This window comes from Canis lupus, chromosome 4, assembly GCF_011100685.1.
Source record: "Canis lupus familiaris isolate Mischka breed German Shepherd chromosome 4, alternate assembly UU_Cfam_GSD_1.0, whole genome shotgun sequence".
Lineage (NCBI taxonomy): Eukaryota > Metazoa > Chordata > Mammalia > Carnivora > Canidae > Canis > Canis lupus.
In genome coordinates, this window is record NC_049225.1 from 2,808,679 (window position 1) to 2,824,380 (window position 15,702).

Genomic DNA, 15,702 nt, shown 5'->3' on the forward strand with positions numbered 1-15,702 from the left:
TACAGTTGAAAGGAAAGGAAGTGGGGAAAAAAAATAAGTTGAGATGTTGTTTTTGTCTTGCTGTTTGTAAGGAAGTAAAACAGAAAAAGTGTTAATCAGTTTGGGCAATTATCTGTGTGTGTAGAAAAAGAAGAAACAGATAAAATCAATCTCCTGTTGAGAGGTGTGGTTAATTCTCGTATCAGAATGGTCATTTCACCAAGTTATTTCTTGATTTGGGACATATGAATGTTATTCGGGGTATCTGGCTGACAAAGGGTAGGAGACTCAGTAAAATAATCCTGCGTGGCCACTATTCCTATGTGGGGGCTGGTATGAACAATGATGGAGACTGATTAATGGAACGGTGTTCACGCCTCTGGAACATCAAGTAATAACTATAGGGAAAAAATGGAATTGATTTCTAATTCCAAGACAGGAAAGTCAGACTTTGGACAAAGAATTCATTCATTTTTAGACACTTTACAGCTATAGGAAAATGCCCAGGGCTTCCTGGAGACGCTCTGAAGCAGGCAGATAAATGGGCACTGAGATTTGTAGGGACTATGAGGTCTCCATATGGGACCCTCAGGTTGCATTGACATAACCCTTAATAATGAAGAGATTTGGCTGGATATTAATTTCGGAAAACTTAAATAAGTTTAGAGTGCTGCTGGCAAGTTTTTCGTAAAGGTAGCTAACATAATTAGATAACTGTATGACTAAATAGCTGATGCTTGAACATTTGACATTCAAATGTCAAACAGAAAACAAAAGCACACAGGAGCTATACTGTAGCAGAAGGATTAGAATATATAAAATTCACAATTTTTAGAAAACAGTAATAAATATGCAGCCCATTCTTTTACCTATTGTGAGAACAAAAATACATGGAAATAATTAGAGAGATTCATTAATTCTAAAATATTTCAGAAAGGTAAGGAGATTACAAAGGGCAGAAGGTTAAAATTTATTTTTTGCCACATGATTAGCTTTATCAAAGATCTGATGTTCCAAAACTAATGCATTGATAAGATGACCACTCCAAACAAGACCAAACAAGCAAAAAGAGATAAACACACAGGGCCTCACTGAAACTAAATTAATTGAAAAAACTCAAACACAAACAAATAAAAGTAAATCAAGACAAAAAAAATACTGAATTTTTTTTCTTAATAAGTACTGAAATGAAAAAGCGGTAATAGTTATTTCTGCTTTAAATGTCCTGTGTGCTAAATTTTCTAGTTGATATACACATCTATTTACAGAGAGAAAAACTCTAAGATTATGTGTTATTATATTTGTGCACATGTAAATGAAGTGATCAGAATTATTTAAACATTAAAAATGACTCCTTAATTTCTTTCATCAGATTTGGACTTGCAAAGACATATGGATGGATGAGATATCTGGGCTAAAAGGGAGGAGGCAGATGGAATAGTGGTTGATAGAAGGATCTCAAAGCATCACTATTCTAAGGAGACAGAAGAATTTAAGAGCTTGGCAGTTTGCCATTAAGCCACCAAAAGAAGTCTAATATTCTCTAATTTGGTTCATCTATGTGCTTTATAATTTTATAGATAATTCTCTAATAAGAGATCTTGATCTACTACCCAACTAGGGGAAAAGACACTTATGGTAGGTCTGGAACAAAAAGGAGTTCATGGCCAAATAGGGAAGGTTGAGTTTCGGGTGTGACCTGAGTTAGTGTGCAATTATGAACTTTTAAAATGAATCACATAAGCATTTTGGGCCATTTAAAAATAACCTTGTATCTCTCTGTATTGAGAAAGGTAATTGGTAACTGACTCATTTTAGGAAAGGTGGAGGTGGTGGTGCAGTTGATCCTTTTAATTTAAGTGATCAATACCTGATCCTTCCTCGGTCACCATTCCAAGTCCTTCAGCTTTGTTTTGTCGCTCAAATGCATTTAGGTCGAGGACACTATGATAACAGGGAGAAAAACACTTAGAGGACTAATAGAAAATCTTCTTCCGTCAGGAGAGAAAATGTCTACAAATTGTATATTGTGAAATGTGAACCAAATATTAACATACACTGAAGATATGCCCCAATTCAACATCTACCAACTATAATTTCCTAGTAGCAGTCCACTCTTGCCCTAAGGTCTGCACTGAAATGATCCATGTGAAAGGCAAACATAAGACATTAATAGGCTTCAACTTTGGGAGTATGTTACAAAGTTAGCAGATTACACTGAAATATAATTATAATAATCATGTTTTTCCAGCTGGAAGAGCTTATTACATTAAGTATCTGTCAGAATCCTTTGTCAAATGCTGTCTGAATGATTTTAAATACTGTAAAAAATAGAAAATGATTATCATAAATTAGTTGGCGAAAGCTCATTTATTTAGGGAAAAGTGAAATGGTCTACAGGCTCCCAAATAAAACTCATCAGAATTTTCCTTTTTCTCTTGTAAAATTCATACACTGCTCATTTTCAAGTATGCAGAATACATACTAATTCCCCTAAGGTCTCTATTTAATCGCAGGAAAGTCTATTATAAGACATTATTAGCATTGAGTAGTACATAATTAAGACATTGCTAACAGCTAACAACAAGATAGAAAATAAGACATCCTCTACTGTCACACTTTACTACATACTTAATCATTCAAAAATATTCTATGTATAATTAGTTAGTAATATAAAACAAAAACTTTGAAAGATGTAACCACTGAGTAGAACCAAAACAAGGAAAGTGTGTGCTTACCTACATGACTGCATCAGGCCAGCAAGGCTCTGAAAGAAGCCCACATCCTTTTTCTCCTTGAGGTAGTCAAGCATTTTCTATAGTAAATACACAAATCACATGGCCACTGAATACAAATCTCATTTTTTGTTAAATAGGAAACAACAAAAGCATGCTTTCTATGTTGGAATAAAGATTTTAAAACCTCAGAGCATACAAATATGACCATGAGACAGTGACAAGCATGTCCAAGCAAGATGGTTTGGACCAATGGACCAAACCACTACACCATTTCCATGTCAGTAATATATAAACATAGCTTGGAACAAGGGAGTTGCTTTACATAAATACCCAGGGGGAAATAATACTCCTAACGTTCTTCTTGTCACTCTTTAAGTATTTGAAGATTCATATATTTAGTTCAGTGTTACTGGGGAAAAGGTCCACCCAGATGCTAGTCACAGATTTCCACACAAATGTGAGTTCCTTAAATGCAGGTGGTGTTGACTACCATATGCCAATGGTATAAGACAGACATTTAGTTTCCATTGTCATGGTCTTTAAACTCAAGGAATGATAGGAATCATTTGATTATCAAATTTTTCTTCTCTGTTTTCAGAATGATGTCCAGGTTCGGTGGTCAAAATTTTGATTAAATACAGATGTATAAAATGCTAAAGCCATGCATGGCTCCACTTTCTTAGCTTATTATTATATAGTGCAATGGAATCTCTACTTTGAATGTGGATGAAATGTGTTGGAAATTTCAAACAAGAAATACATACAAGATGATAAAATGATAGAAGGTACATCAAAGGTTTTAAGATAATAAAGATACTGTTCTTTTTCCAATCTTGAATAGAGGTAAATAAGTCCTATCATCAGGGCTGTCTACACAGGGCTGAGCTAAACAGTCAATATTAGATTTTCAGAAACTTGAGTGAAAGGTAATATAAGGTGCTAAATATGTAAAGGCTATGTGTGTGCACACACATGATATACATACATATCTACATATGCATATACACATACACACAAATATGTACACACAGAGATACACACAAACACCTGGCCATTTTGGGGGTGAGTGTGATAAGTTACTGGTCTAATAAAACATGAAGCATGTATTAATCACTACACTTTTAAAATACAAGGAATATGCCTCAGGGCTAAAGGAAGGTGGTAGAATAGTATCTTAAGGTTTCCAGAAAAAAAGGAGAGACATTATAGACAAAAAGTACATCTATTACATGATCTCTCATGGCTCCCTTCAGCTCCAAGGATTTTTGAATCCACCTGCTATATAATTAAAGACTTTTGAAGTAAAACATAAAGGGAAGTTATTTTTTGCTAAATATTATAGAGAATAGATAGGTTTTCTTCAGTTTTTTTTTTTAAGTCATGTAGTCATTTACCATGGAAACCAAAAACGGACATTTGTAAACTGGATGGAGAAAAAGGGACATCATTATTTTCACTAAGTTCTAATGGAAACCTAGAATTCCTTTCAACTATTAATGTAAGCAACAAACACAGACAGGATTAGCAGTTACTCTGATACCATCATCAATAGAAATTCCAGAGATCTTCATATCACATCATAGTCATTGTTGAAGCTATTTAAAAATATTTAGACTACTCATTTCTTCTCAATAATTAGACCAATAACTGGATCTTTTATTTAATGAGTTCATAAAAGAACACATTACTTTATCTAAAATCTGTTTATAATATTTTAATAACCACATTTCACTACATGTAGTTTCTTTTATAAACCTGTGAGATTTCACTATATAATTTAAAAACAGGACACAGAGAGGAGTCTAGATGCTTCACTAACCTGTCAGAGGTATTAAAAAGTTAGGCACTGGGCTTAGATTAGGCCTATGTACACCTCCAGTCCAAAAATGTAAGAATTACTTTGCAGAAAAAGCAGCATGTAATTTGAGAAAAATGTAAAGATGAATTTTTCAGCTATTCTGGGTTGCTAACTTAACCTAGTTTAAAACTTCACCAACCCAAAGGCAACCTTCAAATTTTCTCTGCTTTTCTTAGAATCAAAGGTCTTTCAGGAACATATTCAGGGCTTTGTCTCACTGTTGTGATTCTGGAGTTCAGAGCAACATGAAGTCAGATACTCGAAGGTTTTCATCAGCCTTCCTTTTCTTCCATTGGGTAGTCGTTTCCCTACCTTGTTAGAACTTACCCAATAAACAATGGTTATTGGTTCCACGTTCATAAACTATTCTTTCTCTTATACAAGCCAATATAGAAAAATATGAGATAGATGATAGTTTTAGAATAATACAATCTGCTACTTAAATTATGTTTTGTTTTGCTGTTTTTCATTTAGTGTAAGAAGTATATTTGCGCTCAGGGCCACACTGCTGGCTATGTGAGTAGTGACCCCAGGGATGTGCGTTATAGAACCTATGACAGTCTGTTTCTGACAGTTTTTTTTTTTTTTAAAGTCACTCAAACACTTGTATTCTAACAAGCTCACAGACCTTGGCCTTCAGTTGGATAATAGAGATTGTATCCTTTGTCAGAACTGGTTGACATTGTTAAAGTCAGCCCAGATCATGTCTAACTAAACATAGTTATAGAACTTGGTTGAGAAGAGATTTTCTCATGTCTTAGGAGACTAGAATTACAACTAAAAAAATTCTAAACATGCATTGTGTTAACCCAGGAGTTAGGCTTCTCACCAAATATACAACAAAATCTTGAGAATCAATTTATAAGAGGTATAATACTATAAAACATGTTGCCAAACTAGGCTCCTAAGGTAAGAATATTTACTTTTTCCCACTATTAAAACAAACCATTTTATGCTGACTTATTCACATGAAATGCAGATTGCACATGATGACATCATCGGATAAGACTTCAGACTTCTCAAGAGAGTTAGTGCTGCACATGGCAGGGTGCTACCTAGATGTTTAAGTCTTGGGACAAGATGGCCATAAAAAAAGGCCTTTTTTTACACAGAAAATGAAAAATTTTACAACTAATAGTTCCTCTAGGCTGACTAAAACAGTTCAATAGGATGATGATATGGTCCATCTGGTGGAAGAGTATATTATGTGGGTGGCTTAAAGACGTTACCTGCTGTACTGTAGAGTTCCCGCCATTTAAGATAGCAATGCCAAGTTTCAAAGTCGCAGCTACCATTGGTCCAGTATCACCTGAAAAATATAAAAAACAGAATTCCTTATGTCACTTCACCCACTACATTAACCATTTCTATCTCAAAATGTATGCTTTTAAAATTATCACTCCCCTAAAAATCTGTGTAATGATGGAAGATGGACTGACTTATGTACCAAAAAATACTAAAGAATAATGTATATTTTGCCATCAATGTTTTTACTAAATTCTGTGTGATATATCCAGGAGTTGAAACTATATGAGGACATTAAAAAAACAAACAAACAAACAGAGGGTCACCTGGATGGCACAGTTGGTTAAGCATCCAACTCTTGATTTTGGCTCAGGTGTGAGGGTTATGAGATTGGGCTTCATGCTCAGAGTCTGCTTGAGATTCTCTCTCTACCTCTCCTGCCCTTCCCCCCTGCTTGCATGCATAAATAAAGTCTTAAAAAAACAACAACTGATTTTTAAATACTGACACCTAAAACTATTAAGATTCAAAACTAATCATGTGTATTAAAATAATACTTAAAATGATTAAGAGCTACCCAAAATTTTATGGAAAATTTCTCTCCCTCTCCCCTTAATATTATGTTTGAACCACTTTAATCATTTTCATTTCAGCACTCTTATCTTACTATGTTTATAGTATTGCTTTATTAAAATGACTGGTCACAGTTTTAAGTCATTCAAAAAAAATTACAAAATTTTAAGTTTACTTATTTACTTTTTTTAGTACTCTCTACACCCAACATGAGGCTCAAACTCATAAACCTGAGATCAAGAATTGTATGCTTTTCTGACTGAGCCAGCCAGGCTTCCCAGGAATGACAAAATTTTAAATCTAACCAGTTGTCTATCATTGAGTATATTTTATTTTTACATTATTTACCTCTATTTATCTTAGAAATAGAATATAGGGGAAAAAAGAAATAGAAATAACGATAGAGATAGAAATATCTTGGAAATCTGGGAGAGGGGTGCTTAACAGAATGTATAACCATTATTTCTCCATTCCATTACAAATTATAGTAAAAATGTTTTCACAAAGATATTACTAATGTAAGAAAATAATTTGCATGGCACTGAAAAATACAATAGTATTTTAATTGTAGGAAGGACTCATTTAAAACGTCTGAACTTTTATATCAGGGGTCTGCAAACTATGGACTGAAGGGTCAAGTCCAGTTTGTCACACGTTTTGGAAATAAAGTTTTATTGGAACTCAGCCAGTTTGTTTACATGCAGTCTCTAGCTGCTTCCGTGCTGTTACAGCAGAGTTGAAAGGTTGTGACAGAGATCCGTGGCTAGCACAGCCAAAAATATGTACAATCTGGTCTCTCAACAGAAAATGTTTGCCCATCCCTGATTTATATGATCAGTTTGTTAGGCTTGTATCACAATATAATTTCCAAAACGTAGTGCACAGAAATAAATCTTTGAATAAGACTCTGAAAAAAAAAAATCAGTGTTGTTCTGGGTTAATGAGAGCCTGCATTTGTGAAGTTACCTGACCTAATGATGAACAAAAGACCTAGGGACTAACTGAATCAGTAGAATATCAATAAGAGTGCTCCTGCAGAATCAAGAAGCCTGAGGAGAGTCAGCGAGCCTCACCTTTGCTGGCACTGATGGTCTGCAGCACCATCTCCGCAGCCCCTCGGTCATGAAGCCTGGCTTGTTGGTATAGAAGCTTTTGCTTTTCCATTTCTTTTTCCTGAACATAAATCCCAACCGTTTATGTTGTGGCTGTCATTACGCATAGCAGCTTTCTATAAACCATATTTTTTAGTCATCTCTTCATGTATGGGCTCTATGACAACATTATGGACCATTTCAACACCAGCAATGTTATTCAATGGATATTAACAATATTCAACTCTTGAGGTTTTTTTCCCCTTTATATTTTTCTTGATATACTTTTGGTACTGGCTTATCAGGATGGATTTTCTCAATTTTAATTGGTTGATTCGTCCAAAGCCTGTATCACAGTTTTGAAGTGCTATACTTCATCACTGAAACGTGCACTTTCTGAATTATATATTTGTGCATAAGTTTGTTACGTTTTCAATCATCTCCCATGCCATGGCCATAACTTGATACTGCTCAGCAAATGGCTCGAGTTGCAAGGTATCACTAAATGACAGGAAAACATCAACTGAGACGTGTTGGAGTTTAAGCAAAATTGAAAGCTGATATGAACAAAAAAAGGTAGGCTTCAACTAAGGACTTATGATACAGATCTCCCCAGTCACCCCCGCAAGAATAAAAGAAGCAATGTGCCTTTATATTTTGTATTCTCTGGTGGTAACAAACGATACTGCATGGCGCTGCTAGAGCAATGGCTGGGGTTTGTTCTTTTCCACTTAAGCTACCACTGAAAACATAAAGAAGAAAATAAAAATAAAATATAAAGGCACAGCAAGTTCAAGACTGGTAGGATCATTCACTTGAGCTATCCAGTTCGCTGGAGAATTGAGACGAAACCAAGCAGTATAAGTTGCAAAATGAAAGTTGCATAGAGCCCTAGGACAGCGAGTCCATCAAATGGCGTGGTAGAGAAGCTTAGTCAATGGGACATGAAACAGTCAATTAGTATCATGTCCATAAACACAACGGCCAAAACATATATGACCTAAGAGCAGGAAGAGCTGCAGCAGAAGTAGCCAGAGTGACAGCTTTGCTGCCATAAACTTTCCATCCAAAGTACAGAAAATAGACACAGGAAGATGGAAGAGGTTTAAAAAATGAAGGCTTGCTAGTTACAGAATATGAAAAAGAAAGTAAACTAAAAGGAGGGGGGAAAAGAAATGGGCTCAAACAAATGAAAAAAAAAGAAACCTTCAAATCAAAAGCAACCAACACAGACATTTATGCTGTTACCAGAGAGTTCTCGCCGAGGCTGGCAAATTTGTTTCTTAAATCTTTGATAATATCGTGCTGCGAAAACAAAATTGATCAGGGTTTTTTTTTTCACACTATAGTTAGAGCTCCTGTGGTTATAGTTTAATTTTTTTCTTAAATTATGTGATAGGTCTAAATGGAAGCAGAGAAAAGAAAAAAAAAAAAAAAGGCAGCTTTGCTTTATATGTAGCCATGCTAACATCTAAAAGGTTTGCCTTCATGTTTAAACCTCTTCCTGCAAAGTCAAGAACAAAACAAAAACAAAACCACACAGACACACAAAACCATATTGTCATTACAACACAGTTTCAGAAAAACTGAAAGAAGACCCTTTCATCTGCTCTTCACGTGTTGTTTAAAATTGGTCAGCAACATTTGATCCCTCCTTTTAGACCCAACAATCTTTCACTTTCTTCCCATTGTCAGAGCTATATATGAACTATAAACTTCCTCTTCCATGTGTTACCAGTCCCTTTTGTGGAAGATGCTTTCAGTAAGACAGCAAGAAGAACTTACTGGCTAAGGAACTGCCCTATCATTTTCGTCAATGATAGAGGCAAGAGAGTTAGAAAGACTGATTCTTCTGTTGACCCAATGGAACATATGAAGGTAGTTATCAGGAAACCCAAAGAAGATGAAAAATGGCAGCATGCCATATATTCTTGAGGGAAAAAAAACCCCACAAAACCCTTTGCCGTTTGTGTTCCAAAAGTAGGTGGACCAGCTCAAAGGTCTGCCAGAAGAACTTGCACAAGTACATTCTAGATCCTACCATCCTTTTCATTAACACACCTGCTGGATGAATGTCGGGAGGATCAAGAGATAGGATATCAAATTGTCTTATTTAAAAAATAAACTGCGTAGGCAAAGATCACCCTCATTTTTCTCAGCAGTATCTAAATTTCAATATTATTAAATACTTCAGGGGAGATGATGAGATTCATCTGAAAAACCCTGAGCTAAAAAAGGTACACTGATCTAGAAGCAGAAAGCCCACACTTCACAAAGAGGAATCAGGTTGACCTCTCGCTTGAATTTTTTCTTTGTCAGACCGAGTTGGAAGTTTTCTCTTCAGAAGATATTTAATATTATTTCTTTCCAGTTACTCTGTCCTTTGAGAAGTGCTTCTGGGCATGTAATTCAATCTCACCATTACGGATTTTATCACAGCATAATAAAATAAAACCTTTGAAAGCTAAACCAGAAAGTTTTCAGACAATAAAATAATGGATTAGGTGGAAAGAAAGAAAATTCTTTTATTTCAAATTTACTGCAGATTAGCTTTTCTAAGAAAATTGAAGATAAGATATTTTTAAAGTATTTTACTCGGGGAAATAGCACCTTCAAAGTTCCTTTTTAAAACATCTTTTTCCCATCCCAAATTCTGCCTAAATTCCCGAAGGGTCTTAAATAAACATTATACCTTCTACTTGAAGTCCAGTCTTTAAATCATTCTAAGGTTACAAAAGAAAGTTGGGGTAGGCGGAGGAACTCCCCAATTGCAATTTCCTTATAAGCAAAAAGTTCTGATTGCCAGGAGTAACCAGAAATTATCAGCTGTTTTCCTAATAAGATTGTTATGAGTCTTCTCAAGGTCGATGGCAGTAGTAAATCAGACCCCATGATCAAACTGAAGGCATTGAATGGGAAGCATTAAACATCATGACTGCTCTTAGTATAACTGAACTTGGTAATAAAATTGCTAATATTCTTTTTTTTTTTTTTTTTCCTCTGGAGTGCCTCACTCTTAGCATCTAATGGGGGAAAAGTAGAAAGGCCTGAAGGAAAAAAAATCAATTCAGCAATCTGCTCTTCAGCAATTTGTCTTATATGAGAAAAAATATTGAAATAAAAAAATACAACTGTCCCTCACTTTTCAGTGGAGAAGATAGCTTATCCCTACAATGGAGATGAATGATATTTTAAGCCAGCACAGGCTTTTGACAGCAAAACTCGTACACATGGTTTCTGATGGACCCTCCTCAGTTATGTGGGCATTTGGGGAAGCACATGCAACCACAGCTCAAGTCTGTGTCCAATGCCACATGAGCTTGGCTTTTTTTCTTTGCATTTGCAAGCCTTTGGCGACTGCTGAAAAAGTTTTCATAATGTTTTCCTCTTCACCTGCATGTGGAAGCTAGCTTTCTTTAAGTGAATAGAAATTTCCAGCAGCTGAACTCTTTTTTAAAAATATTTCCCATAATTTTGCAATAAGTCAATCTTAAATATTCCTCTTATTTAGCATCTTAAATGTAGACATAACCTAGAAGGGGATGTTGAATCTCAACATTATAAGGATAAAAAGATGGAAATATAGGACATTTGATTGGATAACTGAGGACAAAAGCGGATAGCAGTGAAATGGTGCTAATAATGTGGTTTATAACACACAAACTGGCCAGTTCGGACTAAGGGAAATCAGAAATATACGCTAATAGTCAGTCACATTGTCCATTTCAACTAATTTTGTTTGGCATTCTAGTTTCTGAAATTGTAGGTTGGCCACATTCATAAAAAATTGACTAGCAATGCTGGGAGACCACTTAAGATTATAACTTTGTTTAAAAGGGGATGGTCTCTCAAATTTATGAATTTTAAGTTTAGCTTTTAAAAAATTAAATGAATGCATATGGGGTTTCCTATAAGTAAGTCTCCATTACGACAGGGGCCTCAGAGGTTTTGTTTGCTTGTTTTAACCACAATAGAAGTATACATATACCATAGATCCAATAAAGTTCCCTGCATGTAATAGGTGTTCAAGAATATGTGATGAATGAATAACAGAACTAAATCATGTGATATCAAGTAATACATAAAATTAACCTGAAATGACAGATGTTATCTTTCCAACTGATGAACTACAACACTAGTGAAATGTGAAACATCTGGTTTGTTTTCGGTACAGGGTCTAAGAGGTCGAGAATTTTACACATGCAAATAATAATTCTCAAATTGTTGTTTTTAGCTCATTTACTTTATTGTCTGTACCTCTATCACCCATTGTCTTTGTTGCTGAATTCTGAATAGTACAAAAATCTTCCAGAATTATATTTTTCAATAGGATGGGGATAGTTCTAATGTTCTCTCTTTAATGCAAAAAAAAAAAAAAAAAAGAAAAGAAAGAAAGAAAGAAAAAGAAAAAAGAAAAAAAAAAGAAAAAAAAATACATTTTTACCCAAAGCAAACTTTGTTTAAATGCCAAAGTTTCACTAATAGATGATCAGAGAGGACAAAAACACTAAAGCAGAAAAATGTATCTCAGTTAATGTGTTGAAGGCTCTGAAGTTTAGATGTGTTGTGTCATGTGCTTATGGCTTATTTCATCGTTTATACTTTCACACTTGTTGAAATATTGTTCCCCTTTGATTCAGGATATTTTGAACGAATTGGGGTACATGCTAAAATAGTAAAACCTAGCTGCATTGAAATAATTCTCTACCTCAGGATCCTGTTGACAAAATTTATACTACATCACAAAAAGTTCCCAAACTATAAAATAGAGGGGGAAATGAGCAACTATAAAATCAGAAGGTATCAGATTAGCAAAGTTACACTGAGTTATCATTAGAGGGAATGTGGTTTGTCCCCAGCACAAAATTGGTTCACAACAGGCTTCATTTACCTATTTGTTTGTTTAAACCTTAAAAGTACTGAATACTGCCTTGAATACAAAAAGGAAAATCACAGTAGGGTGACTGATGACCTCTGATAATATGAGGGTACGGCTGGATCATGAAGGTGCCCAAGTGTTGGAATAATTTGAGGAAAAAGAGAAGTTAGAATAAATTTTATTAAAGAGTAGATCATGACAAGTTATCATTTGGATTTTGAGTTTTCTCACTTCTTCTGGTTGTTTTAGTGTTTATAATTCTAAGTTTTCACAAATGGTTACTGATCCTACCCTAGGCCAACCCTTTAGAAACAGCTGCATGCACTCTATAAGTACTCAACACAGTCTCGAATTCCCTGCCAAATATTTCCTCTTCAGCTAAGAGACGGATTTTTCTGGGGACTGTCTTTTTTTTTTTTTTTTAAAGATTTATTTATTTCTTCATTCAGAGAGAGCGAGAGAGAGGCAGAGACACAGGCAGAGGGAGAAGCAGGCTCCATGCAGGGAGCCCGATGTGGGACTCGATCCTGGGTCTCCAGGATCACACCCCGGGCTGCAGGTGGTGCTAAACCACTGTGCCACCAGGGCTGCCCTCTGGGGACTGTCTTAAGGATACATTGTCCTTTCATTCTTCCAGACTCTTGGTACTTATCCTATGCTCAGCCATTTTCAGATGTCACTTGGACATCTGGACTTTATTGTATAAATTCTCAAATTATTACTTATACTGAATTGCTGTAAATCATATCACATATTGTCCCCTTCACAGAGATCCTCAAGAATTTTTGTTTCTCCCCAACAAGAAGACTGTGTTTATTTTATTGATATAGTAAACTGTGAAGTCTAGGTGATTTGATGCTCACTCCTAGAAAGCTTGGAATTAGCAGTGCTGACAAACTAGCGAATTAGCAAGGTTTTAAGGCATCGGTTTCTGGATTAACCTCATTCTTTGTGTCCCTGAACCCCTCTCATCCCTCAACACTTTTTCCTTCTTTATCTAACTGGATCATATATAATTGTGTGATACTTTAAACACCAAACTATTTTCCTAGGAAAAAGCAGAGATACATACACATGTACAGAAGCTAGGCTATTGTCTGTAAAACAATATTGTGACATTCCTATTCTAAAAAAAAAAGATGACGTTTATTTTCTTTTTCACTTCTACACAAAAGATTAGAAGAAAAATTACCAAAAATTTGCATGCTTCTATCAATATTAATGCATTTAGAAACATTATGAAATTGTCCTGAAAAATGAAAAGAACTTACTCTTGAAGAGCAAATTAGACACTTTTAAAGATGAGTATGACCCCTGAGAACATCTAGTTCAAAGCTTTTAATTCAAAGAAGAAAAAGCTGAGTAATTTAAATGTGATCTATTCAAGGTGACCTGGTCAGCCACTGAGTGAGATCCCAGGTCTCCTGTCCTGTATAGTTCTGTGTTCACCAGCCATCCTGTGAAAGTTTTTCTAAAGCCTTCCCTGGCTTGATTTTAGTAGGAAGGTAAAGTTGATTAAAAATAATAATAACAAAAAAAATAATAAGAAGAATAACAAAAAAGTAATAATAACAGTAAATCCCTAAAGAGCTTGTTATGTGATTTAATATTTATTAAATATTATTATTTATTTATTTAATCCTCACCACAATACCATGAAATAGATACTATAATCAGCCCCATTTTATAGATAGGAAAATTGATGCTTAAAATCACCCAGGTAAGTAGTGGAGCTGTCAAATGCAGGTGGTTTGTTTAAATGTCTATACTTTGAGTGATTCTGCTATATCCCATCTGGTATATATAACACAGTCAAGCATAAACCTCAACTGGGATTATTTTTTTAAATAACAGCACATGCTGTCAAACTATTGTGTGCATCAAAAATGTTGTTTAAATATATGTTTAAATATATGTTCTATACCGTTTGCTATTTAGGTCCACACACTCAATATGCATGCATTACCATACAAAACATAGAGGACTGTGCTTTCTGGGACTTTTCTTCATGCCAGGACCAATACTCCATCCCATCCCTATATCCCTTCTCTCCAAGACTTGGCAACTTGCCTTGCTTCTGAGATAGAGCAGGCCCTAGAAATGGCCTGTGCCATTACTATGGTTATAAAAGCTAGCTCTTACCATTCTTACCACCCACTAAGGAGGCCCCAATCCATGTATATAGAGGGATTGCAGTGCCTGAACACTCGGCTGGCTGGCTTTGGCTTCCCCAGGAGGTGCATGGAAAGACGGCATGACTGTTGAATAGCCGTGGGCAGCTTAAGAATGTCCTAACTTGTATTTGCTCTCCCTCCTTCCTTAGATAATCTGTTCCTTCTTCCCCCTCACTCTTACTTCCCTGGGATTACATCAGCCCGCAACCCCAATAAAGTGGTGGCACAGAATCTCTTTGCTCTGTTTTCTAAGGAACCTGGGCTAAGACATGAGGGTATTATTTGAGATCAATAATTTTGGTATATGACAATGCAATTAGCCAACTGCAGCAAGAGGTATGAGAACAGTGGCCATCAAAATGTCTTCTCCTTCCCCTCTATGATTCAATAGTACAACAAGCAACTCAACACTTTAATCTGCATTTTGGATACCACAGTGCTTCTGTAGTAGAAACAAAATAACTATTTTTACCTGATAAAAGGAACCATTATTTGAATGTTCTATATCCATAGTTGTATCTTTGAATTTATATATATATATATATAAATTTTTGGTAAGATTCTGGAAGCCCTTCTAATTTAAATTGCTTTGTTCCCATGAACAAGACTAAACAAACTCATTCAAAGATTGAATTATATAGCTGTTGGAGAGGGTACGTTTTACAGCCAATTCATTCTTGCAGGATTGCCAAGGAGTAAAATTCTATTCAAAGTTAGGCCACTGGAGAGGCCAGACAGAGGTGATTTTATCTGTAGACAGAGATATATAACATTAGACCTTAAGACATTTGGGCTGCAGTTGATTCTTCCACACTTGGTAATGCATATTTTGGAATATGAACTGGGTATCTGAATACTTTAGCAGGTATGATGTCATTTTAGTTATGTGTAAGGCCCATCTGAGAAAGAATATAAGTTATTCTCTTAAGCTTTTTATTATAGAATGACCAGTTGCCACAGGCATAATTAGTATTTAAGACACAAGCTATTTTCTTTAATCAACAGTAGAGAATAAGAGGACCTCAGGGAGTCAGCAGAGAATTTATCTGTGAATTAGAAATTGGTGATTTGCCAAAGGATGATGCAACTTCCCTAATATTTGAGAAAGATGGTCTAGAAGGCAAGTCAATGCTTCATTCCTCTGGCTTACTTAAGCTCCACCATC

The 15,702-nt window shown here is 35.3% G+C and overlaps 1 protein-coding gene across 5 annotated transcripts in view; it reads right to left on the reverse strand.

The window, feature by feature from the left end:
- The window catches only part of RYR2 (ryanodine receptor 2), a 726,942-nt gene that overhangs the window by 64,957 nt on the left and 646,283 nt on the right, over positions 1-15,702 (reverse strand). For all 5 annotated transcript variants that reach the window (XM_038533815.1, XM_038533818.1, XM_038533817.1 and 2 more), the window contains 4 exons: positions 7,467-7,566; positions 5,805-5,884; positions 2,718-2,794; positions 1,850-1,923 (listed from right to left, as the gene is read on the reverse strand). In XM_038533815.1, the coding sequence (XP_038389743.1) occupies positions 1,850-1,923; positions 2,718-2,794; positions 5,805-5,884; positions 7,467-7,566 (331 nt within the window). The remainder of the gene's footprint in view (positions 1-1,849; positions 1,924-2,717; positions 2,795-5,804; positions 5,885-7,466; positions 7,567-15,702) is intronic.